Here is a 24,923-nt window from a genome sequence, read left to right on the forward strand (position 1 = left end):
TAAATCAAATCTATCTTAATATATCAAAAATAATATCGATGTTAGGTGCGACTTATCATATAATTGTTGTGAATGTGGATTCGAGAACAAAAGAACAGTAGCTTGATCTCATATAAATTTTTTGGATAACGTACATAATAACAAAGTCTTCGGTGAGTCCGATCGCATCATCTTAAGTATTCTACATATGATGATTTTATCATAATGTAAAGATCAGGTCTACCTCTCACCTAAGAATATGGGGGATGAAACTGAAAATTGACCTAAATTTTGAGATGAATGATGTCCTTGTTAAGATCTAAATTTTGAGATGATATATGGTGATAAATGCTTAAACTCAAATAAGTAAAAACAAGTAAGTGTGTGTCATAATAAACTTGTTTTTAGGTAAATTTAATAAATTTTTATTATAAATATTGCGATGTGATCTAGTGTGTGCCCTCGCTTATCACACAAACTCTTATTAAGGAGTGTTGGACCCCATAGCAGAACTCTTCCAACAAAAACTCATCATAACTCTTATTGACAGAATGTTGGGCTCCATGACAGAACTCTTCCGATAAAAACTCGTCAGATCTAAGTTCCTGTAAATTTTAAGAAACATTGAAAGTTTGAAACCAGTGAACGGGACAGGCTTGGGCCACTTGGGTTGTGTGACTTGTGAGAAAGGGGTCTACGGGCTCAAGCGTTATAGAGTTGACCAGAAATAAAGCTGCAACTCAAAAGAAAATATTCGATGAAGCAACACTGCAGAAACTCAAAAGATAAAAAAAAATTAACACATTCAAATTAATAAGCTTGTCCCTATTATCTACTACCAAAACTGCTGAAGCTTGGAACATCTAAACACAAAGATTATTCCAAGATCTATACCCAAAAAGAAAAAGGAAAAGAAAGAGTAGAAATATGAAAGTTGCGATACTCGGGCACAATACGGACAATAAGCAAATGAAGCGCAGCCGGTCAAATCAAATCAGCCACATTAGCAGGCAGCTCCTCAATCACCACATTGTAGAATCTCTGAATGTCAGCTAGCATCCTATCATCATCCCGCGTCACAAAGTTGATGGCAACGCCTTTCCTTCCAAATCGTCCACTGCGTCCAATCCTGTGAAGGTAGTTCTCTGGTTGAGTTGGCAAATCATAGTTGATGACGAGGGAGACCTGTTGGACGTCGATGCCCCGAGCCAAGAGATCAGTGGTGATGAGCACACGAGAAGATCCCGAACGGAATTCACGCATAATGATATCCCTCGAGTTTTGGTCCATGTCTCCGTGGGTGGCTGATACTGTGTGGTCGCGGCTCCTCATCTGGTCAGTTAGCCAATCAACCTTGCGTCTGGTGTTCACAAAGATCACGCTCTGAGTGATCGCCAGGGTCTCGTAAAGGTCGCACAGTGTGTCCAGCTTCCACTCCTCCTTATCCACATTCACATGAAATTGCTTAATACCCTCCAGGGTCAGCTCATCGCGCTTTACCAGGATCCTCACCGGTTTATTCATAAATTTACGCGTAATTTCAAGTGCCTCAGGTGGCATTGTCGCAGAAAACACACCAACCTGAATTTTTCCTGGTAGATGCTGGAAAATATCATAGATCTGCAACCAACAGTACTCTCAAGTCTCAATACTATTAATACATGATGAAGCTATACTAACAGATTTCACACGCAAATGCTCTACTAAAGAAATTAACAAGCCAGGTAAGTGAAGTCATTGCTATCTTGTAATAATATCTTTTATTATATATATTTATATATATATGGCAAGGGGGGCGAGATTTACCTGATCCTTGAAACCTCTAGAAAGCATTTCATCAGCTTCATCCAGGACGAACATTCTTATGTAGTCTGGGCGAAGAGACTGCCTGCGCAACATGTCAAAAACTCGACCAGGAGTGCCCACAACGACATGTACCCCAGCAGAAAGAATTCTCTGATCTTCACGAACGCTGGTCCCACCAACACAGGCATGAACCTTGACGCCCATATAATCACCGAGGGCACGCATGACCTTTTCAATCTGCTGAGCAAGCTCTCTAGTCGGGGCGAGAACCAAAGCTTGGCATTGCAGTGATTCATAATCCAGCTGCTGCAGAATGCCAGAGCAGAAAGTTGCCGTTTTACCCGTACCCGATTGTGCTTGCTGAATTACGTCCAGACCTTTGCAGAACGGCACAATTCCTCGTTGTTGAATTGCAGACGGCTTCTCAAACCCTGTAAACGATTGCAGTTGAGTAGCCTATCATCATACACTTAAAAAGAGAAGAAAAGACACATGTACATGAAACCATACCATATGCATAGATGCCTCTAAGGAGGTTCTCTTTCAAACCCATACTGTCAAAACTATCATAAACTTCATCATACGACACGAAAAAGTCTTGTCCTTCTTCTGAAAGCCTATAATTTTTACCCAAAAAAAAAATTCCACCAGAAATTAATTATATAGGATTAACAAAAAATTACAAAGAATTAAAATCAGAAAATTACTGTGTAGAGTGAAATCTTACAAGTTGTTCATATTGCTATCAAAAGAACGTGCATCAAACCCCGATCCTTCAGGCGCTATTCCCTCCATGACTACAAACTACCAAGATAAAAGATAAGCAAAGTGCATAGAGATAACTGTCAATCAACTATTTCATTAAGTCCAGAAATTATAGACACTAACTCACTCACCATAATAATGCCTAAAAGAACATTTATATGTATATATAAGGCATCTTTTGTTTAATATTTTTGTGCCATAAGCGTATGCTTTACTCAATATCACAGTATACAGTAGACACAAGTCGTAGGTACCAATTGCTTACATACAAGACTGGGATAAAAAGCAATATTATTTAAAAATAATTATCCAAGATTTCTTTCATGTAATTACATGACAATAAGAAAATTATAATTTTAGCACATTAATTTATTAGCCATGAAAAGAAACGAAAAAAAAAATCAAACGGAAGATTTAAAATTATAAAACAAACGCAGAAATCAATCTTTCTGCAACAGAAATTAAAGGAAAAAAAAAAACAATTTTGCAATAAAAACAAACAAAATATTCCTGTTTCCTTATTTGTTCTCCAAGAAAAGTTTTCAAGGGGAACAACCGAACAAACTATCATGCGTTGATGAATATCCTATTGTAAATCACGAGAAAATAAAAGCTCGCAGAATGAGAATTCATTGACAACAACAAAAGCAACGTAACCGATCTGACATTGCAATGTAATAAAAAAAAATTCATCAGCAAATTAAGCATGTTAATGAGATTAATAGATCAGAAGCCAAACAAAGAAACAGCAACTAAATTTTAAAATACGCAATGAACAGCATTATTAGAATAAACCAAACACGATGTAGGGAGCAGAGATTAACGAAAAAGAGAAAAAAAACAAAAAAGAAACAGAGGCAAAACAATAAGAACGAGATGAAAACGTCCTGAAAAGATCACCTGTCGTTTGGTTTGGCTGATTACGGTGTTCGTGCCTGAATTTCGATGAAAATGAGGATGTTTAAGATAGTTTAAGGGGGATCTGACAAAAGCGAACCAGAGAGATCTTGCGTTATCTATCAGTTGCAGTTGTTGAAAACTAAGAATGCGTAAAACAGAGGAGCCAATTAGTAAACGCGTTATGTGTGTGTTATGTGTGTGTTATGTGTGTGTGTGCATATATATGTTGTATAATTGTTTAGTTTTTTTATTTAATTCCTTGTCCTTCTAATTTTCTGTTTCTTTTTAGAATAAGGACACGAAACTCAAATGCTTCGCTTCATAGGATTAGACACGATAAGAGTCCCGCTTATAGTCGGACAGCCTGAAAGAATCGGACTTGAGGTACAATCTCAATTTTGTATGCATGTTGCATTACTATAATATATGATACTGTAGTTATCATTATATTTTTATTATTATTATTTATTTATTTAGCTTAATTTATTGTTTTTAACATAAATTTTTTTATCAACTCCACTAATCAGTGCTAACATTATTAATTATTATAATCCTTTTAACACTATACATATAGTTTCTATTTATTCAAAAATAAAGTTTCCACTTTATCCAACTTTAATGCTGCAAGGAGGTCAAGACTCAAAGAGAATTATCCCTCGAGCATATTTAAAATTGCGGTACACAGGCACAACCAAGGGAATCACATTCGATCTAAGAATGAACCCAAAAAAAAAAAAAAAAAAAAAAAAACCGTCAACCTTCAAAATTCGACACCAACAAGTAAAACGTCGTCATCAAATCAAACAAGAACGAAACGACGCCGCGAAGGTGGAAGGGTAAAAAAGGTAAAAAAGAAAAAGCAAGCTGAGGCATCAAAATCCCTCGCGATCCCACGACAGCGGTTTTTCTTTGCTCGGCAGCAACATCTCTCTCTCTCTCTCTCTCTCTCTCTCTCTCTCTCTCTCTCTCTATCTCTATATCCATCGACACTGCCTGCTACTACCCGCGTGTTTCCTTGAACTCCTCTCCCTCAAAGCAAAAAACTAAACTCAGAGATCCGAGGAGTTCGGGGAAAACCCAAACCCTAGTCTTTAAAATCAAACAAGCTTCCACCTTTCATCATCATCACTATCAGGTTTGCCTAACTTCCTTTATTTTCTTTTTCTTTTTAACAATCGCCTTTGTGTTTAATTTTATATCGCTGTTCAAAATTTTGAATCTTTCATTATTAGACATCCTAACGCTTAATCAAACTTAAGATTATTATTATTATTATTATTTGGCTATGGGTTTTAGTAGATGAACGTTCGATTTCATCTATGGCGGTTTGGTTCGTAGATTCAGTTTTTGCTTACTTGCACGAGATGCCTAGATAATTGATAGGGCTGTATGACGTTTGTAATCTTGTCGAAATATGCAGTGACGTTTTATCGCTTGTGTTTGTCCGATGAATTCATTTTGTGGGGTTATATATGTTATTAACCGCAGAGCTTTTTGTTTTCGGTAATTGAAGTGTTATGGATTTGTGTCGACAGAACTGAAGAAGTATTTAGTAGGAGTTAATTTTTTTGGGCTAGGGCTGAGTTTCCTCTTTTATGCTCTTCGTTGTGGATAATTGAAGCCAGTGCGTTTTTGTATAGATGATAAGATTGCTTACAAGTTTACAGTGTGAGGATTTGTCTCCTTTTATCTGCATATTTCTCAGAGGTTTCTGCTAGAATTCCAGTGTCTGTTTTATTGCATTTTCTCTCCCCTGTTGGGTTTTATTTTAATAACTTTAAATTTAAGAGAACTGAACTTTGCTTAGTAGCTTTATTAGGCTAAATCACTTTAGCGGAGGGTTGCAGTTTTGTTTCCATGCAATTTTGGTGCATCGATTTTTCATTTTGAATTTCAGTATGGTTACTGTTGTTTTTGTCACTTGGAACTCATTACAGGTAGTTACAATTTTTTTTTTTTTAAATTTTCCTCAGTCATGGCTGGTTTGGCTGAAGGATCCCAGTTTGATGCCCGTCAATTTGATGCTAGAATGAATGATTTGTAAGTTTACATTTGCTTTTATCTTTCTGACTCTATTTGTAGATGTTTTGTTGGTAATATTTATAATTAGCTGGACAATTTTTGTACTATTTGGCTTTAATAGTTTTTGATGGTTAAGTTCAAACTTCCGAATAATCTGATATGAATTAATGGGAGCAGACTTGGAAGTGATGGACAAGATTTCTTCACATCGTATGATGAGGTTTATGATACTTTTGATGCTATGGGATTGCAAGAGAATCTTCTTAGAGGCATTTATGCATATGGTAAGTCCGATCATGCAGTAGCCTATTCTATTGGCATTTCCTGAGCATGATATTTTTCTTGTGCTTGAACTTATATGTGAGCTGACAGTTTGGTATAAATTTGTTTAAGGTTTTGAGAAGCCTTCTGCCATTCAGCAAAGGGGGATTGTTCCATTCTGCAAGGGACTTGATGTAATTCAACAAGCACAGTCTGGAACTGGAAAAACTGCAACTTTTTGCTCCGGAATTTTGCAGCAGCTTGATTATGGTTTAGTTGAATGCCAAGCATTGGTTCTTGCTCCAACTAGGGAACTGGCGCAACAGATTGAGAAGGTTATGCGAGCACTTGGTGACTATCTTGGTGTCAAAGTGCATGCATGTGTAGGTGGAACCAGTGTCCGTGAAGATCAACGCATTCTTTCAAGCGGTGTACATGTTGTAGTTGGTACACCTGGTCGTGTGTTTGACATGTTGCGGAGGCAATCTCTTCGCCCAGATAACATCAGGATCTTTGTGCTGGATGAGGCTGATGAAATGCTGTCACGAGGTTTCAAAGACCAGGTCTGCTACTTTTAATTTGTATGCATTATATCTTTTGCTACTTTCTTGGGAGAAGGGAGTACGTGCTGGAAAATAGGAGGTGATAAGATGTTTAACTGGATAAGGCATATAATGAGGATCAGAGTTTGTTAGCAAAATCAGTTTTAGTTGGTAGGTGTGTGGGCATTTGTGATTGTTTAGAATTACGCCCCTGTGCTTGGATGACAGCTACTGTATTCTGAGATAAGCTTACATATTCACTTATTCAAGTTTCATGCTTTTTTGGTTCTAATGGAGAGATTCTTTTTGTTTTCCCTTTTTTCTACAGATCTATGATATCTTCCAGTTGCTACCCCCAAAGATTCAAGTTGGGGTTTTCTCTGCCACAATGCCACCAGAGGCCCTTGAAATCACAAGGAAGTTCATGAATAAACCGGTTAGGATTCTGGTGAAACGTGATGAGCTTACCCTAGAAGGTATCAAGCAATTTCATGTTAATGTTGAAAAGGAGGAATGGAAGCTTGAGACACTATGCGATCTGTACGAGACTTTGGCAATCACCCAAAGTGTCATCTTTGTGAACACCCGGCGTAAGGTAGATTGGCTGACAGATAAGATGCGTAGTCGTGATCATACCGTGTCTGCCACCCACGGTGACATGGACCAAAACACTAGGGACATCATCATGCGTGAATTCCGGTCTGGTTCCTCTCGTGTGCTTATCACTACTGATCTCTTGGCACGTGGTATTGATGTCCAGCAAGTGTCCCTGGTCATAAATTATGATCTTCCTACACAGCCAGAAAACTACCTGCATCGTATAGGTCGTAGTGGACGATTTGGAAGAAAGGGTGTTGCCATTAATTTCGTGACCAGGGATGATGAAAGGATGCTGTTTGATATTCAAAAGTTTTACAATGTCGTAATTGAAGAGCTGCCAGCAAATGTTGCTGATCTCCTGTGATGTGTTTTTGGATTGGTAAGGTGTTTTTGAAGTTTGAAGTCTAGTCATTATGGTGGGTCTGGAGTGGTTGCTAAAAGAACCCTACAATTATGGCATTTGGAATGGCCTTTGTTTAAGTTTATGTTGCATCTGTTGTAGGTTTGCATTAAATTATGTTGTTCTACACTTTTTTTTTAATTGTCGTGCGACGGGACATTATGTAGAGTTGGAGCATGGCTAGTTTATTTGTGTTAGGAAAACTCGACTTGCTTGCTTATTGCTTTTTAAAGTTATTTGGCTTGTTCTTTCATCTAATATAAACAAGGCTGCATATTCTCTGCTTGGTGTATGAATGCACGGCCTACAGGCGGTCTCGTTTTCTTATTCTTGTTAAGAGCCTTACTAGTAGCAGAGGCCGAGATGGGGAATTGGCCAAGCCCAAAGCTCCCATCTTCATTATGCTGAAACCTGTTCTTTTTCTTGTCAGACTTCGCCGTGTATTTTCCCCTTTTCCGTTTAATCCTGCCTTGCACTGTGCTAGCATGATAGTAATTTTTATTTGTTTATTTGGGGTTGGTGTTGCTCGATTTGTTTATTTGGGGTTGGTGTTGCTCGATTTATCTGAAATGAGAAGTTGAATCATCTCAAAATCTGCTGGGCTTTTTATTCTTCGATAAGGTAGAGCTTGTAAGGTGGATTCGAGGTGGGACGGTATCGAAATGGCTCCAGTTTTGACCTAAGGTAAAGTGCAATTCTATCTATTGGGCAGGTTTCATTATAACTTCTATTTTTATTTTTTATTTTGTTTACTTTTTAAATGTAATGGTTTAATTAGAAAATATATTCCAGAAAAAGTTTTAACGTTGCAAAGTTTAACGGAAAGCTCGATAGACGCGCGCGCACGCAGCGGTTTTTTTTTTTTTTCCCTCTTTGGGAGTTCACGTGTAACCCAATCACAAATACAACATAAAGAATTTTCTCTTCTGAGATTGATGTAAGAGGGATTCAATCCCGGGACCTCTTACTTGGCCAAACCAAGTAGGTCAACTCTTTGGGAGACTTGTAAGATTGATCTAACCTTTGCTTTCAAGAGGCACACGTGGAAACTCTTCCGTGTAGAAAAAATTGCCTTAGAATAGATTTGTATAATACGATTTTTCACTATAAAAGAGGCGCACGTGGTTTACCTGACGGGGAAGGTAGGTTAATTTGGTATAATTAATTGATTGAGAATTTTTTTGATAAAAGCAACATGCATTATTATTATTCTTTGCATGCATTGCCACGATTCTGGCCCACTATTTCGGACCGAACAATGAATAGTGTTAATGTGACAGTGCATGCGTACTTGAGGCTGCGACCAAGGTACCCAGATAATGTATCTCACAGAATCAGACACTGTTAGATAATTAGGATTTATTGATTTCTGATAATTTAACAATGTTCAACCCGTGAGATAGTACGAGGAAACTTGTTCAAGATTTTTTTTTAGTGATTTTCTTAAATTATCATTAACCCAATAACTGAGTGATAAATTATTCTTTTTCCATGCTTATATGAGGGAAAGAAATTTAAATTCTTATTTTTCACCTGTTGTTGCGTAGTAGTAAGAATTTTTTTCTTTATTTCTTTTATAAGTTTTTCACAATTCATTATCCTATATTCCAAATAGAATTTATTAAAATGTTTTGTATCATTCAACATCTTTTTATGTTAATTATTTATAATTTTCTTTATTTTTAATAATTATTTTCAGCAAAAACAAATTAATTTGATGCGCAGGTGGTAAACGCCGCTGCACTGTAGGACGACCCCATTATAACGGCCGGATGACATCGGGGACTGTAGTGACAATGCAAAGTCTTCTTCTCTGACTAGTCAAAACAAATTTATTTTATTTTATTACTGTCGATCTTAATTATTAAAGAAATAAAATTTGCCGTGGACAATCTGATTTCCCGTAAAATACGCTGCCTGGCTGGAATCAGTTCGTTTCTCTCCAGTAAAAAATAAAAAATAAAAAATAAAAATTGAGAGCCATCCTCCACTCCATCAACAGCTCTCATTCTTTTGTGTATGTGACCCCACTTTTGCATTATTCTTGCTCTTTCCTTTGTCAATTCTCATTCTCCTTTCTCATCAACAGCCAAAACCAAATAAAACATTCCTTCTTCCTTCCTTCCTTCAATTAATTGCAGAGCCCATGGAGCAAGATTACTACAACAGATCAAAGTCTTACGGACCTGGCATGATGCGTAACCACAATCACATGGAGATCACCGGCTACTACGACCCACCACCTCCGCGGGCTCCAGCAGCAGCTTCTTATGACCTGAGATGCTACAGCGCCTCTTATGCACAGTCACAGATGTCTAACTTCGACAACAACTTTAACTATAACGTTAAGGACTTTAATACAAAGAAAGGCAAAATCACTTCTGGGTCATCTTCTTCTTCGAAGTCTTGGAGCTTGGCTGACCCCGAGTTTCAGAGAAAGAAGAGGGTTGCTAGTTATAAAATGTACAGTGTTGAAGGCAAAGTTAAAGGGTCTTTCAGGAAGAGCGTCAGGTGGCTTAAAGATAGGTACACTCACATGCTTTATGGCTGGTGGTGATTTCTCTATTTCTTTCTTTTCTTTTCTTTTTCCGCTGGGTTTGTATTTTATTCTTGCAATTTGTAATCTCAGTTTGTTCTATGCTTCTATAGTCCTATTTATTATGTATGTTGAAAATAACAAATTTTGTGTCAGGAAAATTAAATTATAAAAAAAAAAGAAGAAGATTTTTATGAGTTGTTGTAAATTGATGATGTGGATTTTCTACATCATGTGTACTGGTTTGATTATGTTAAAATTGTAGTTCCTGGATATTGCATCTAGGCTTTAATTTAAATGATCTGTCTATTTTTCTGAAGTTCCTGATATTGACCAGGGGCTGACAGAAAAAAGAGAGCTTGTCTTATTTTTGTCATTTGATGGTGAATTATTGCTCTTTTGGATTGTTGTAGAGGAGATTCTTTTCTTTTCTGGTGGTCATTAGTTGTTTTAAGATCGATTGTGCTTGTTCTTAGAGAATCAATTGGGGTTGTATGATTCACCGTTGTAATGATTCCATTTTAAGTCCTTTCTTTCATTAATCAGTTCAATGAATTGGGAATTTTGAGCAAGTGATAAAAGTATTCTACGTCATTCATATCAAAGCAATGCCGACAAAAGGTTCATCAAAATTCTGTTACTTCCGTCTCTTTTCCTTTTGAAAGGATAACTTTTGGAGAATGGGTTAAATGAAGCCTGGTTTCAGAAATTCTGTTATGATGTCCTTGCAATTTCATATGACATGCCAGGCTCACAAAATAACCTTTGTCCCATCATGGCCAACAATACAGGCACATCTAATGTGGATATTGATCTATCCTATATTAGTAGTTCATCTTTTGTTTGTTTTGAAGAATTATGCTACCCGCATAGGTAGTGTTTCCAGAAGCTTCCTTCATGGCAGACAATTTGAATATTTAGCCGTGTGTAGAAAGTACATCTTGCATCACTTTATGGATTTCTCTCATTGAACTGTGGAAATACCGAGTTATATGGCTAACATGGGTGCTGCATAATTGAGTTATATGGCTGTTGGTGTTGGTGGGTGTTCTACCAATGCCGTGTGTTGTTAATGATACACCTGATTGTCTTTGTATTGGCAATTATGATAATGTACTCATAACTCATCTTGTGTAATGTGTATCCTGCCATGTTATTTATTGCAATATTTCTTGTGGCTGCGTCTTTGATCACACATCCGCAAGTTCTATGTTCATTGTGCTTTAATTAGGTCTTAGTTTCACCTCTTAGCCATACTATTAGAATTCACATCCAATCAGTGGATCCAGTGGTGGAGGATTTGTCATACTCTGGATTATAGGCATATGACTGAGTTGGAAGTTTTCAGCAGGAGTAATCTTGGAATTTGCTTCCTCAAATCAACATATTTGCAAAGCGCAGTCTCATAGATTATGTGAGTGTGCAATACTTATTAGTTACTGCTGTGAGAGTGGAGCTTCATTTAAGATTGGGGTCTCTGGCTCTATGTTTGTTTCATGCAAGTGCAATGCTCTCGTGCGAGAGTCATGTAAGAGTCATGCCTTCTTTCATTGATATGATTATGCTTAGTGCTCTTGTGCAGTCACTCAAATATTTTGATAAATCCTTGGGTGCTTAACATTTGAGTTGCCAAAGTAACTGATCCTCTTGATTGGGGTGTGATGCGAAGTTAGCTTAACTCTCATGTGACCTAAAATTGATACGTAGCCAAATTTTTTGTGCTACTAGGAGATCAAGAAGTTTTTCTTCAATTGATCACACACCCCATTACATTTTTATACAGAAAAATACAATAGCATTTTCTTACTTGTAGCAAATTAAAAAACCAACATACATGGAGGCACATGATATGAAATTTATTAGGTAACCGACAAGGTGATTAGTATTATTATATCAATATGTCAACAGTCAACTTACTTGATTAGTCAAAAAAAAAATTCTGAGCCGTTCAATTAAATACCAAACAGCTATATACTTTTGGAGAGGATGTTTTTTAATCCGTCCTGAGCTTCCAACGCCACTCTGTGTAGCTGGGGCATGTGTCTTAAATCATTAAGAATAAAAAATATTTAAATAATTATTGTCATCGTCAAATGTAATTATAATTATAATTTTTTATTATCATTACGTTAATTACGTCAATTAAAAATAAAAGGTGTTTAACTATTTGATTATGAATTTAGTATTCTAATAATATCTTATTTAAAACTCCTAATACATTTTATATGAGGTTTTATTGACTCGATTTTTTTTTTTGAATTTAAGATATATGTATTAATAATGTAAATCTGCATTACTGCACGAACCGTGGTAAAAGTTCGCGCTCACACTGTATATCTCTTACACGCGTTGGCGCCCAATCACGAGCACCGATCCGACGATCTCTCTGTTACAAATAAAACGCCACCGCTTTCGAAAATTGAAAAATTGAAAAAAAAAAAAAAAAAGAGTAACTTGAGACAGAAGATAAATGAATCTGAAGAATAACCTCTCCAAAAGGAAAAATAAAAATAAATAAATAAATTAAGGGAAGGGCTGATTGTTGATTGGTTTTGTAAAAGAAAGAGGGGAAAGGGCGCGATGTGGGAATACATTTGTATTAAACGATGACAGCAACGTCCGGTAATAACATCGGCAAAGTTATTCAGAAGAAGGGCACTTACATTTTACCACCTCTCTCTTTCAAGCTCAAGGTTTTGTTTTCTTCCCCTTTTGCCCTTCTTTTTCAACTTTTTTTTACATCCCCTCATATCATTATCAAACATATCCTTTTTTTTTTTTAAATTCCTCCCCCCCCCCCCCTCTTAAATAGTTTGCTTCTTTATTTATCATGTCCAATGTTGTGATGTAAATTATATTGGAAGTGAAATCTTGCAGCGGCATTTAGGGTTTTGTTTGATCTGGAATTGGAGTTTTGAAACTTTCTTCATTTTTTTTTCTTGGCATATGGATTTGAGCTGCCAGATGCTTTTTAACGGCCGTTATTTCTTGATTAAAGAACACTACCTGAATCTTCATTTCTGCAATAATAGAGATTTCAAATTGTTTGGAATTGTGTCGTGACTTTACAGGTGATAAGGGCATATGCTGTTAATAAAGCATGGGTGATTGGTTTTTTGATGGACATATTTGGAGCCTTGTTGATGTTGAGGGCATTGTCTCAAGCTCCCGTAAGTCTATTGGCATCAACCTACATTATCGTTGTAGTTAAAAGAATTGCTACTTCTGTTACAATCAACAGAAATGTTGAAATGCAGGACTTTTGTGATTCCAATTATATGAATTTGGGAATGTATTTTTCTTGTACCAACAAGACTTCCATTTTCAGTTTTCTTTTTGTTAAGGACAAGTAGAAGTAATAATTATTATTATTCCTGAACCTTTCAAACTGGATTTTTGGGTGCATATTGAACAAATATGATTACATATGATTGATATTGTGGTGCTTTGCGGCTTGTTGTCAGGTATCTGTTATCCAACCAGTTTCTGGATGTGGTCTTGCAATTCTCTCTATTTTTTCTCATTTTTATCTGAAGGAAGTTATGAATGCTGTTGACTGGATGGGAATAACATTGGCAGGCATTGGCACCATAGGTAATGTAAGTTCCTTCATTTTTCTCTTTCATGACTACAACATCTGGAATTGATTGTGTATGTATGCAGTTTTTACAGTATACTTCGTAAATACTATCTTATGAAGAATGATTAAATCTTCCCTTTTCAAGTTTAACGCAGCTTATCTTGAATACTTTTTTTGAATGATGAGTTATAATTTTGTAAAGTATGAGTAATCCATGTTCTCCTTTGGAACATCTGTTTTCTTATACGTTTCTGTTATTTTCTCTTGTATCTTTTCTCTTATTTTAGACTTCCAAGTTTTTTTCACTGACAGCCTAATGTTCTTTAAAAGAGTACTCTGTTGGTCATGGAACTTCAATGCCTTTTCTGTATCTCCTAAATGGATTTTTTATTTACTATTTAGTGGTTTGACCTGAAAAAGTTATGGTATGCTTTTATTTTTGTATTTGCAGGAGTTGGTGCTGGTGGTGAGGAGCAAGAGCCTTCTTCTATATCTATATTCCAGTTACCGTGGTTGGCTTTCGTCGTTTCCATCTTGTTTGTAGGTACCCTTTCTCATACTCGATTTGGTACCTGTATTAAATTTTTCCCATAAACTATGGCATAAAACATCCAGGGGTGTGTTAGAACCTACTGATGTCCTTTATGGTCTGGCAGCAGTGAAACTGTTGGAATTTCTGTAGTTTATGTAAAACTTTTAAATAAAGTGGACTGCGAAAAAGGGATAAACATGCTATGTAACAGCGGTAGGATCTTGTATTTGGGAATTAGCTGCCATGTGTGTGGTTGCCAATGGTGTTGAACTCATGAAATTGTTGAAGTCATTTGTGAGGAACATGACTGTATAAAGAATCAATGTATAATCCTAATTTGATGATGCATTCCTCAAATTAATCTAGTAAGTCAACAGAAGGCACAATGGTTTGAAAACTTGATATATTTTGCCAAATGGGCCACCTGAATGTGAATGAATGCACAACCGGCTTTTTATGCCTTTCCTTTTTGTATTTGAAAGTTACGATATGTATTGTCTGCCTCTGCAAAATCTCTGTAGCTGTGTCAAAAATAATAGTATTGACACTGTGTATATGATTGTATTTTTGTTCGAATAGGTACTTCTTAACGGGTGGCTTCGTATATGCAAACATCAACGAAGAGAACAGGAGATGGTAATTTCCTTTAATTGGTGGTTTCTTGTGATTTAGGCCCCTTTGGCACTCCAATGAGTTCATTTAAGTGATATTTTCTGTTCTTTGCTTCTCCTGCCCTTATTGAAAATATTATTTGTTGCAGATAGAATTTGAAGTTGTTGAAGAAATTATATATGGCTTGGAATCTGGAATTTTGTTTGGGTACTATTTCTTACTGGACAAAATTTATGCCAAAGTCTTTTTCTAGTCGATAGTTGATGGCTCACTTCTTTTTCTATATTTCAAAATATTGAAATTCATGCTAGCATATTTAAGTAATTTCAGGATGGCCTCCGTAATATCAAAGCTGGGATTTGTCTTCTTGGAGCAGGGCTTCCCCACCATGCTAGTTCCTGTGTGCATTTCAATCAGCATTTGTTGTAGCGGTACAGGATTTTACTACCAGGTTAGAGTGCGGACTTGATTCACATTTCAGTGTGTTGATGCACCTGGAGTAAGCTGTTTTAGCCTATTCTAGCCTGGTGGAAACCGTTGGCCTAAAACCAACAGTTAAAGCTAATTCCTTCTTTTGTGTGGGTTTTGCTCTTCATGCTTGCATTGGTGATCAATTGTACATGCTGGCAGTTATATACTTGTTTTGCTCTCTTTAAACAGACGCGTGGTCTGAAGCATGGAAGGGCTATTGTAGTGTCTACGTGTGCCGCTGTGGCTTCAATTGTTACTGGTGTAGTTGCTGGTATGCTTGCTTTGGGTGAGAGATTGCCTTCGGCACCAACTGCTCGCTTTTCACTTCTGCTTGGATGGTAACTAACAGCTCAATCTGCTTTTTGGCCTTAAAGATTAAAAAATTTAGACTTTATCTTAGGAGCACATGTTCTATTGGACATACTCTGGTTCAGGGTGCCAACTGGAATCTCAGTGCTAAACAGATTATGTGATTTACCATTTTAAGTGTTCCATTCCAGGCTACTCATCATGATTGGTGTGGTTTTACTTGTAAGTTCATCGCGGCTTGTACGGCACTTTCGATGGCCTTCACGACGAATTATGAAGAGTGGGCTTGTGCGAACAGGGTCGCAGCGGGTCAAGGATTCAGGTCCAAGTGCAGTTATCCCAGCAGCAACTTTGCATCAGCTGATAACATCTACAGCTAAGGAGAAAGCTTGATTGTAATATTGCTGGAAGATTGCCTTATATGCCTGCATTTTAGATCGGGTGTTAATTTGCTTTCAGTTTCTGCTAAGAAGCAGACCACCCGTGGATGCCAAGGTGTACAGTACTTTCATGGTTTTTCATTAGGCATCAGAGATTTTAGATCAGTACTTCAATGAGATATTTGCAGCATATATTTTTGAGATCCCCAAATGTTAAGTGGTTACAACCTTTTTCCCATTCTGCTCCCCAATGACTGTATTTTAAGTTGCTATTAGGTATGACATGAGAACTGTAAACAAGCTGTGGATTTGTCCTTTGGAAAGTAAAAAGTGAAAGAGCCAGAAAGAATAATTTTTTGTGGCAACTGGGAAGTAACTCTTTTCATGGTTTGATTGCTTGCTGGGTTGCCCCTACCAAGTGACAGCCAGCAAAGTGTGATTGTGTCCCAAAGCCGATGAACTGGATGGAGCCCCTGAACAAAGTTGTGTCAGGGAAGACATAGACCATGCCTCAAATAAAAACAAAAGCTGATTCTGAGCTAACAAAGTCATCAAGAACTGACCCCCACAACTCCAAGAGTCCTCCTATCATGAACATGAATAGTAGAATACCTCGCATTGGCTTCAAGTGAAGGCATGTCCAGTAAGGCTAATAATAGAGTTATAAATTAATGTATGAATTATTTTACACAAATTGATGTGGTATAATATCATTAGTTGACCGAAAACATAAAAATAATAAAAATGCATTAGATAGGTTGTGCGGTGATTTCATTCAATCGACTATACTATATCACATTAATTTACTCAAAGATACTTTATGCAATAGTTAGAATATGTAAACAGCTCAATGACTTTTCAGTTGTTGCAGCGACATAATATGATGACAGAGGACATAGGGACACCATTAGAAAAAGCACCAGCCATCTCTCATGTTCCTGATAAAACAAGGCCTAATGGTCCACCTCCACCATGACTTTTGACATTTAAAGTCACTGCTGCTTCTGCATATTCCATGGAGAAAAACAAAACAAATACCAATAGGCATCATAAAAATTCGTGACATGACCAATTGCAATGGGCGGGCCAAGGCCATAATGGTTGGAAAGAAGGCATATCAACCAAGGAGAGCAAAAGCTAGCTTTTTCTGTTTTCCTATTACTTGGCTTTAGTCTGATTATTAAATACATCAACAGAGGCAAACGTTACAGTGTCTACAGGATTTAGGACCCCTCATTAAACTAATGCCTTCAGAACTTCCATGTGAACTGCAGTTGTCAAGTTGGAGTAAGGCCAAACCCAGAGGGATTATCTGAGCTTTCGAAAAGTGACAGATCAGCTGGGTTCCTATGTTTTTGGACAAACATATTTCCAGTTCCAGGTCTGCCCCTGCTAGCTTTGTTAATCAATCAAGTTCATATGTTTTTGTTGGGCTTTTTTTGGGGGGAACCAAAGATATGCCTGAGAAACCAGGTTAGTCTCCTAGCTAACAGTAATGGATGCCATTTGTTTCTTGTAAAATTTTATAGCATAGGAGTAAGCAATTTGCAAGATTTAAAGACTTGTAACATGCTTTAAGGCTACCAATGCAAATTCCAACTGGAATTGGTTCATTGTGTAACAAAGTTGCAAGATGGGCACAAAATAGTGTACTAAAACGAAGGGAAGAAAAAAAAAAGAAATGAAATTTAGGCAGTGTATCGTGTTCCCACTTCGATTTGCATTTGCACCGCCAGAGGACCTACTCTCAGGAGCTAAAGTCTAAAGATGTCATTTCACAGGAAAAAGGGGGTTGATCGAAGGGAGGGAGAATACGTGGGGACAAAGTGGCAGGCAATCATTTCTCTTTTGAAAACTTCAACATTGGCCCTCTTTCAACTCAGTCACAGGTCTTTATCAAAAATTAAAAAGTAACTGAGTCACAGGTCGCCCAAGTCCTAACAATCTTCACTGATTGCTTTAAGCTCTGTTTCCGTGGGACATTACCTAGAGACTAGAGACTAGAGACTAGAGACTAGAGACTAGAATCTGGCTTAGAGCATACTTAGCAAGTTAGGTTTCTAAACAAGTAGGCTTAGAAAATTTGTTAGGTTTATTATTGTATTATTATTATTATTTTGGTCAATTTAGATTTAGCTGGTATTTCCCAAATCAGGAGGTAGCTTTCAACCTCCCAGGCAAAAGATTTGTCGCTTCTCTGTAGACGGTATCTGTTTGTTTCATAATTAGCTTGACAGAGACATTACTTGAAGCTTTTGAAACCAAACCATAAAGCATAGGCTTGAAGAAACAGTAAATCCCACATTCTAAAATAGGGCGTCTCTCCTCCCAAGTTACACAGAATAACTAATTGCCAAATCAGGATAGAGCTTGAAAAGCATACTCATTTTCTTGTATCTAACCTGCAATTCACCTAAACTTTGGTGCTTGAAAATGTATTCTAGGAAATGAAATCTACTTTCTAAAAGGTCACACAAGAAGTCTCCGCAGCATGAGACCAATGGAGTCAGATTAAGGTTGTCTCAGAGTGGGTCTGTCCAAATATATCTATCTAAGCCACCGCACAGAGTGCATTGGAAGATTCTGCTCTGAAATTGCAAACCACATGTTCGCATTCCAAAGGGTCTGTTCTATGCCCTTAAAGAAGAGATAACAACTTTGATATGACCGAAGAATTGCGAGACAGCAATTAATAATTTCAACAGAAATCCAAACCACAAACAATGACAAAAGTACTTTGATAATTAAGAAATGTGGCCCCGTTTGAATAGATACTTTTACACAATTCAAATGATGATAAATCACGTCACAGACCGAATCAGCACGAAAGCTGCCTCCAATATTTCACTGCACGTTTTGCTGCCTTGGATAGTCACCAAGTTGCTCCATTTGCCAGCTTTCATGAGGAGCAACATGTTCATGGGCAGGGGTGTATTGCTGCAAATTTAAATTACAAGTTCAAGTTTTTTTTTTTTTTTTTAATTTCACTTTACTAAAAACTCCATTGAAAACAACCAATATCATTTTCTTGGGAAAAAATAAATAAATAAAACCAAAGAAACGCCTTCCTAAATCCTAAGAGCCCAAAAAGAGGATTTTCCTGAAGTTAAGTACTTAGTTAAGGTTCTACCTCCATCTTTTCCAAAAGTTCTTTAGCTGATGGGGCTGAGATAATTATCTGCCGAGCACTTGGCTTGATGAAACCCTCTTGAACACCATTGTCAAATAATGCAAGCAAAGAATTATAGTAGCCATCAACATTTAGCAGACCAACCTGTAGTGTTTAATAGTCATAATCAATTACAAGTACATATCAATAAGTTTGTTGCCTATTTGGCCATTTCAGTTTGTCAAACAACAAGGTTCACAGGTCACCGGTTTCTTATGGATTCCGAGTTGGGACCACGTTATCATCTCCAATAGCTCTTCCATGGTCCCATATCCTCCTACAACAACATACTCTAATGTTATCCTCAGTAAGTGCAGCAAGCAGAAACATTTCAATACAAAAACTTTTTAAATAGTTAAGTGTCTTCACTTAACATCAAAGAAAATTCCATTCAAACTAATTTTTCTTTACATTTTCCAATAATTTAGGATTATTTTCAGGGTAATTACCGGGAAGAGCAATAAAAGCTTCAGCTTCTCGAGCCATTGCAGCTTTACGCTCATGCATATCTGAAACAGTTCTTACTTCGCCGACAGTTTCTCCAGATATCTATCAATATTCCCAGCAACAATTTATTGATGATAAATTGATATACATACTCTATGTTTAGAAGAGGGCTACAATTTATGTTACAGAGGAACAAATAATTTTTCTTGAAAGTAAGAACTATTGAAATGCTGAAATTAATGAATCAATTTTTCATATAAATAAAGTAGGATCCAAGGTAAGAGCAATAAGCAAAAGCATTCACGATCTAATCAAGAATAACATTCAGAGGAATAGATTAAAAAGTTGTAAGACTTGATTATATAAGAATGAATTCTCAAACAAAACCCAGAAAAGAACAATTCAATTAGCATACCGCCCAATTTTAAGGATTTTGCAAAAGGAACTAAATAAATTCAAAGAAAGCAGAACATACTCAACCTCAAATCCTCATATGAACAAATAGCATGTATACCTCAAGTGGCATGAGAGCCTTTGGAATAATCCTGCATTTGAAGAGCAAGCCTCAACAATTAGCAACTGGTGCAATACTAAAAAATATCAATGATATGCACTTGAAGAAGCTTTCCAACTTACCCGAGAACATGGCAACCTCCAGCATAAACTGTCTGGGATATCAAACCCATCAACCCAACGCTCCCACCACCGTACACCAAGTTTATCTTTCTCCTCACCTGCAATTCAAGCTCAATCAGTAAATCAAAAGAACGAAGAAATTGCATGAACAACAACCATTTTGAGCTTTGAAGAAAAAGTCCAAACACACTGCTTTGTTACCAAGTATCACATACCCAATTCAATACATCAAACACTTTCACTCACAACTCATCAAAATATAAACACGAAGTCATAACAAACAAAGTGATCAAAAAGCTCAATTCTTTAGAACCAGAAACAATAATCCCATGTAGTCTAAATATCAAAAGCCACAAACCATCACAAAATCAAAACACGCATGCCGTCAAAAAGAAACAAGTGCAACAAACCAGCTCATTTCCCAGTTCAAGAGCAGCATCACTGAAGACCCTTCTATTACCAGAGTGGCTTCCACAGAACACACACACCCTTTTGAAATTGCTTCCGGTGTATCCTTCTTCCTCCATTCAACAATCTCTATATAAGCCAATCAATATTTAATCATTTGGAAAGAAAGCAACTTGTGCAAGATTAATGTTTCTTAGTAAACTTTTTTAAAGAATGAATATGGAAAGGTGTTATAATAAAACAAAACCAAAAAAAAAAAACTAGCTGGGTTATTGGAGGAATCAAAAGGGTGTTTTACATATATTTGTAGAAGCAATGAACAGAAGAAGCCCACACGCTCCGTTCTCCTTCCAATCAAACGTCATATGTATTATATATTATAATAAAGTATACGTGTATATATATTTATAGATAGATTGAAAGAGATATTAAGTAAAAAAAAATAGAACCGTAATCTTTATTGTTGAGTCAGAATCAGTAAACAAATAAATTTAGGAGGAGACTTAAAAGAGAAGACGAAATACTGATTATTTATGGGGCTGAGCAACGAAACTCCAAGATTGCTGCTTTCACCATTGGACTTTTAACTAATGTTGATTTCACTTTTCAATTCCAAAAATATTGAAAAGGGTATTTCATATTTCCACTTGTCTACAAATTTCCCTAGTTTATTTGGTATACTTCTCAAGGTTGCAGGATATGATGTCTAGTCAATGATGGAAAGGTCCGTGTCCTCAACAAAAAAGGAAAATAATATTAATTAAGGCAATGAATATACCATAATCAACTTCAACCATCAGTAAATCCTCTATTATAAAGTTGAAATCTGGCTTATTTTAACTTGCATGATGTTGATGTTGATGGGTCACTCACAATTAGCTGCTGTAAACTGGGTATATACCATTAGTATAGTAATAGGGGTACATAGAAAATTTGAATTGTGCTACAAATAAAGTCTACACCCTGTCGATGCTCGCCCATTTTGTATATCTTAAACGATGTTGACATTTCACTTGTCATTCTCTAATTTGTGTTATACACCATTAGTAACAATAGTAGTAGATGCGTGTTCATAATAAAATAAAATTTTTAGATTGTGCCACGATAAAAATGATCTATATTAATTTTAGTGTGACTTCTAATTATAAAAAAGTCAATACTACATATATATATATATACACGCCCCCATCTTATATCTTAACTAATATTGGTATTTATCGTGTCACTCACTTATGTACGCTCCAAAATTACTATATCTTAATAGTGTGATAAAAAATCATTGACTGCCTAATACATAGCAATCATTTGTAGATGCCAAAAAGTTGTGGTACATAAATAATATTTCGGATTCCGATAAGTGACTATCCGGTGATATAATTACACTCACACAATGCATCAATATAATCTTTATATGTTTTTTTCTTTTTAAATTTGGGCCAAATTTACAGGCTCAAAAAAAGGGCTAAAAAGTTTAAAATCATTTAATCTTTTTAGCATGGAACTATCTTTTAATAGTACATGTTTGTGAGATTAAAAGCTTAGTAAAAGATTCTCGTGGTCTTTATACAATGGGATATTGTTTTTTTTTAAGTGGATATTCAACCATTTCTTGAAGATCTAATTTTGATAATGTTATTTTATATTAGCAACAGCGCCCATCATGGATCTGTGAATATTGGTTAATGATGGAAAGAAATTTCGAAGATCTATAATTCTTTTTTTTTTTTTTTGGTTAAAGTTGAAATGATATTGTTTTCGAATTTAAGTGAAGCTTCGTGGTCCCTCTGTTTAGAATTGAAAGGCGGTCCATCTCTTGTGCTAAAAGCATAACTACAGACAACGAATTAGCAGATTCTCGAATTATGTTGTTATCTTAAGGATTAAAAACTTTTTTATGTCAATAGATATATATAATAACTATAAAAAAAAAATAGATATATCTAATAGAAAATAATTTTTTAAAAAAAAATCTCTTTTTGGTGCGGCCTTGATTTTCACGAGAAAATGCCTCAGTTTCAATTTTTTAACACATGCAATTGCATTCATCTTATAATTTCTATTATCCATCAGATAGTGGATTTCTTTTTCTTCTTCTTGCTCTTATTTTAAAAGAAAAATATAGGGACAAATCAATTGAGGAACTAAAGTTTCTCAGAATATATATATATATATATATATATTTTACTAATACATATGAAGAAATTTAAATTTATTCACATAAGTGGGAAATAAATTGATTTTACTATTAAGTTATTGAATTGTTTTCGTGTTGATATTTAAGTCTCTAGTGTGTATTAGTAAGTAGTGAGATTGATTTTCTTTCAAATATTTAAATGAAATTTAGTATATTTAAGCAAATGTATTCTCTAGTACAGGCATCCTCATTTTTTATTTTCATGCGAACACGCTGTTAAGTTGTGCAGTTTAATAAAGTTAGTTTTTAATACTATTAAACTGCACAGTTTTATTGTGTCATGAAAATTAAATCTATTAAACCACACAACTTAATAACGTGTCCGCATTAAAAAAATGAGGGTGCTTGCACCTGAGAATGATTATATATATAACTCTTCTCTAATGTAGGTGCCCTCATATTTTTTCATCCAGACACTTTTAAGCTGTGCAGTTTAATAAACTTTATTAAACCATACGACTTTATGATGTATTGAAAATTAACTCTATTAGGCCACATGACTTAACATAGTGTCAGCATTAGGAAAAAAGAGAGTGTCCTGTCACGAGATGAGTATATTGCACAGTAACTTGTGCAGCACTTAGACATCTTCCAACACAAAAGTTGCTAAGTAAGCCTATTGAACTTCTCAAGCTAACTAAGCAAGGATGCTTGTGAGAAAGCTAGAGAGAATAGAGCAATATGGTCAAAGCGAATTTTATTACTCGTAAGAGAGAATATAAGAGAGTTTTACAAAGATGCTTGAGTTGCTATATGTATGTTGTGGTGTTGAGCAAAATGATGAGTTTCATGCCCTATTTATAGAGTGGCTTGCCCAGGTTTAGAGAGTTTCATGCCACTTGTGCAACTTGCATAAAAATCTCCTGAATTCTAGTGAAGTCTAGCTATACATAAATGTAGAATTATCTAGACATTTACAAGTTGTAGAGAGTTGTGGAGATTTCTAGAATTGGGCTGGGCTTGAACACTTTGGCTTGTGAATTTGGGATGTCCGCTTGTTAAACGCATCACGGCTTGCTAAGCGAACCCATGCATGCCAATTTAATCTTTATTGGTGGCAAATTTGAGCGCCCCGTGATAGCCTACACATGAAAATGATTATATACCTTCTCTCTTTTTTTTTAATGTGAACACACTATTTTATATATATGTATGTGTTATATATGTGTGTGTGTGTGTGTGTGTGTGTGTGTATACATGTATGTATTTAATAAAAAAATTTCCCTCGAAATAAACCACAAAATCTCAAGATTGTTAAATTTGCTACTTTGCCTCCTCACCTCAAGTTTTTTTCCTGATCACTCCTAAACTAAAGCATTCTGTTTCGGATAATCAAATAAAACAAAAAGCACACTAGTTTCAGTTTCAACATTCATTTCAATCAGCAACATAAAAACACAAACTAACTTGTTGACATAACTTTTTTGGGGGAAAAAAAGAGCAATTGAATTAGAAACCACAAACTCAAAAACAGTGGTAGGGGTATGAGTACCTAAAAATTATCAACGATATTGCTTGAATGTATGCTTTAAACTATGGGAAGAAGAGTTCCCATAGGCGATCATAATATTATTGATTTAAGTTTAATACATTATTCTATAGTATCATTGTCATTTCATATGGCATGGATGGCTGCTATTGTGGCTACAATCACAGTTCTATGCATTAGAAGAAAAGCAAAACATTCAAAACACCAATCATCTCATTCTTCTCATAATCCCAAAGTTAAAACAAGTCAGGCCGTGAAAAAATCAATTGTGCTTGATAAATCATCACCGACAATCCCAATGACAACACAAGAAATCCTGCAAGCTGGGAGAACGTCGCGGATTGTAGAATCCGATCAAGAGGGAAATAATGAGAACGTTCAAGACAACGTGACAAAGCAACAAGTTATTAAGGAACTGCCACCGCCGCCGACAATGAAGACATTGAGGGAGACAAGTTCTTATAACAATTTGACAAGGAATGTGTCGATGCAAAGATTTGAAAAAAGTTTAAGCATCAAAATTTCAAGAAGCGTGTCAATGAGGCACCACCACCATAGTAATAAAAAGAGAGGGAAATTGAAAGTAGATCAAGACTCAGTTTGGAGCAAGGCGATTATACTAGGAGAAAAATGTAGGCCATATGATGAAGATGATACTATTTTTTATGACAACAAGGGAAATAAATTTTCACCATATCATAAAAAGACGCAGAGTAATTTCTCTGCTTCCTTGTCAAGGACAAATTCTAAAGTTGATCATACACATGCAAGCCCTAGATTACATAACAGTAAAGATAGAGGAATTGTAATAAAAGATGAAGGAGTCTTAGTATAACTAATAATAATAACACTGCGGATACGTACATATATATATATATATATATA

General features: G+C 35.9%; 5 protein-coding genes across 7 annotated transcripts; 3 read left to right on the plus strand and 2 right to left on the minus strand.

Moving 5' to 3' along the window:
* Positions 1-808: 808 nt before the first annotated feature.
* On the minus strand, positions 809-3,625 carry LOC18055764 (eukaryotic initiation factor 4A-15). 2 transcript variants are annotated; one of them, XM_006453003.2, is made up of 5 exons: positions 3,451-3,625; positions 2,513-2,589; positions 2,296-2,402; positions 1,786-2,216; positions 809-1,599 (listed from the first exon to the last, which is right to left on the minus strand). In XM_006453003.2, the coding sequence occupies exons 2-5, from the start codon at positions 2,578-2,580 to the stop codon at positions 964-966; spliced, it is 1,242 nt and encodes a 413-aa protein (XP_006453066.1). In that variant the 5' UTR covers positions 2,581-2,589; positions 3,451-3,625; the 3' UTR covers positions 809-963. The 2 variants fall into 2 exon arrangements, with proteins under 2 accessions (XP_006453066.1, XP_024033895.1); XM_024178127.1 differs by having other exon boundaries at positions 2,513-2,582; positions 3,451-3,470.
* Positions 3,626-4,290: 665 nt separating this feature from the next.
* On the plus strand, positions 4,291-7,598 carry LOC18055765 (eukaryotic initiation factor 4A-11). The gene is made up of 5 exons (XM_006453004.2): positions 4,291-4,585; positions 5,424-5,490; positions 5,650-5,756; positions 5,866-6,296; positions 6,604-7,598. The coding sequence occupies exons 2-5, from the start codon at positions 5,426-5,428 to the stop codon at positions 7,237-7,239; spliced, it is 1,239 nt and encodes a 412-aa protein (XP_006453067.1). The 5' UTR covers positions 4,291-4,585; positions 5,424-5,425; the 3' UTR covers positions 7,240-7,598.
* Positions 7,599-9,241: 1,643 nt separating this feature from the next.
* On the plus strand, positions 9,242-10,145 carry LOC18055766 (the record flags this gene model as incomplete). The annotated part of the gene is made up of 1 exon (XM_024177916.1): positions 9,242-10,145. A coding segment is annotated over one exon (591 nt), but the record flags the coding sequence as incomplete, so codon positions are not given.
* A 2,246-nt stretch (positions 10,146-12,391) lies between these two features.
* On the plus strand, positions 12,392-16,341 carry LOC18055767 (probable magnesium transporter NIPA9). The gene is given in 10 exon segments (XM_006453008.2): positions 12,392-12,412; positions 12,415-12,504; positions 12,883-12,981; positions 13,276-13,405; positions 13,843-13,931; positions 14,503-14,559; positions 14,684-14,742; positions 14,866-14,986; positions 15,196-15,344; positions 15,507-16,341. Coding segments are annotated over 10 exon segments (1,017 nt in total). The 3' UTR covers positions 15,709-16,341.
* Positions 16,342-18,335: 1,994 nt separating this feature from the next.
* On the minus strand, positions 18,336-20,898 carry LOC18055768 (cytokinin riboside 5'-monophosphate phosphoribohydrolase LOG8). 2 transcript variants are annotated; one of them, XM_024178301.1, is made up of 8 exons: positions 20,880-20,898; positions 20,358-20,484; positions 19,948-20,045; positions 19,826-19,856; positions 19,314-19,413; positions 19,071-19,141; positions 18,826-18,969; positions 18,336-18,632 (listed from the first exon to the last, which is right to left on the minus strand). In XM_024178301.1, exons 2-8 carry the CDS (start codon positions 20,472-20,474, stop codon positions 18,540-18,542), a joined length of 654 nt encoding a protein of 217 aa, XP_024034069.1. In that variant the 5' UTR covers positions 20,475-20,484; positions 20,880-20,898; the 3' UTR covers positions 18,336-18,539. The 2 variants fall into 2 exon arrangements, with proteins under 2 accessions (XP_024034069.1, XP_006453074.1); XM_006453011.2 differs by lacking the exon at positions 20,880-20,898 and adding an exon at positions 20,654-20,721.
* Positions 20,899-24,923: the final 4,025 nt, after the last annotated feature.

This window comes from Citrus clementina, unplaced genomic scaffold (assembly GCF_000493195.1).
Source record: "Citrus clementina cultivar Clemenules unplaced genomic scaffold, Citrus_clementina_v1.0 scaffold_1, whole genome shotgun sequence".
Classification (NCBI taxonomy): domain Eukaryota; kingdom Viridiplantae; phylum Streptophyta; class Magnoliopsida; order Sapindales; family Rutaceae; genus Citrus; species Citrus x clementina.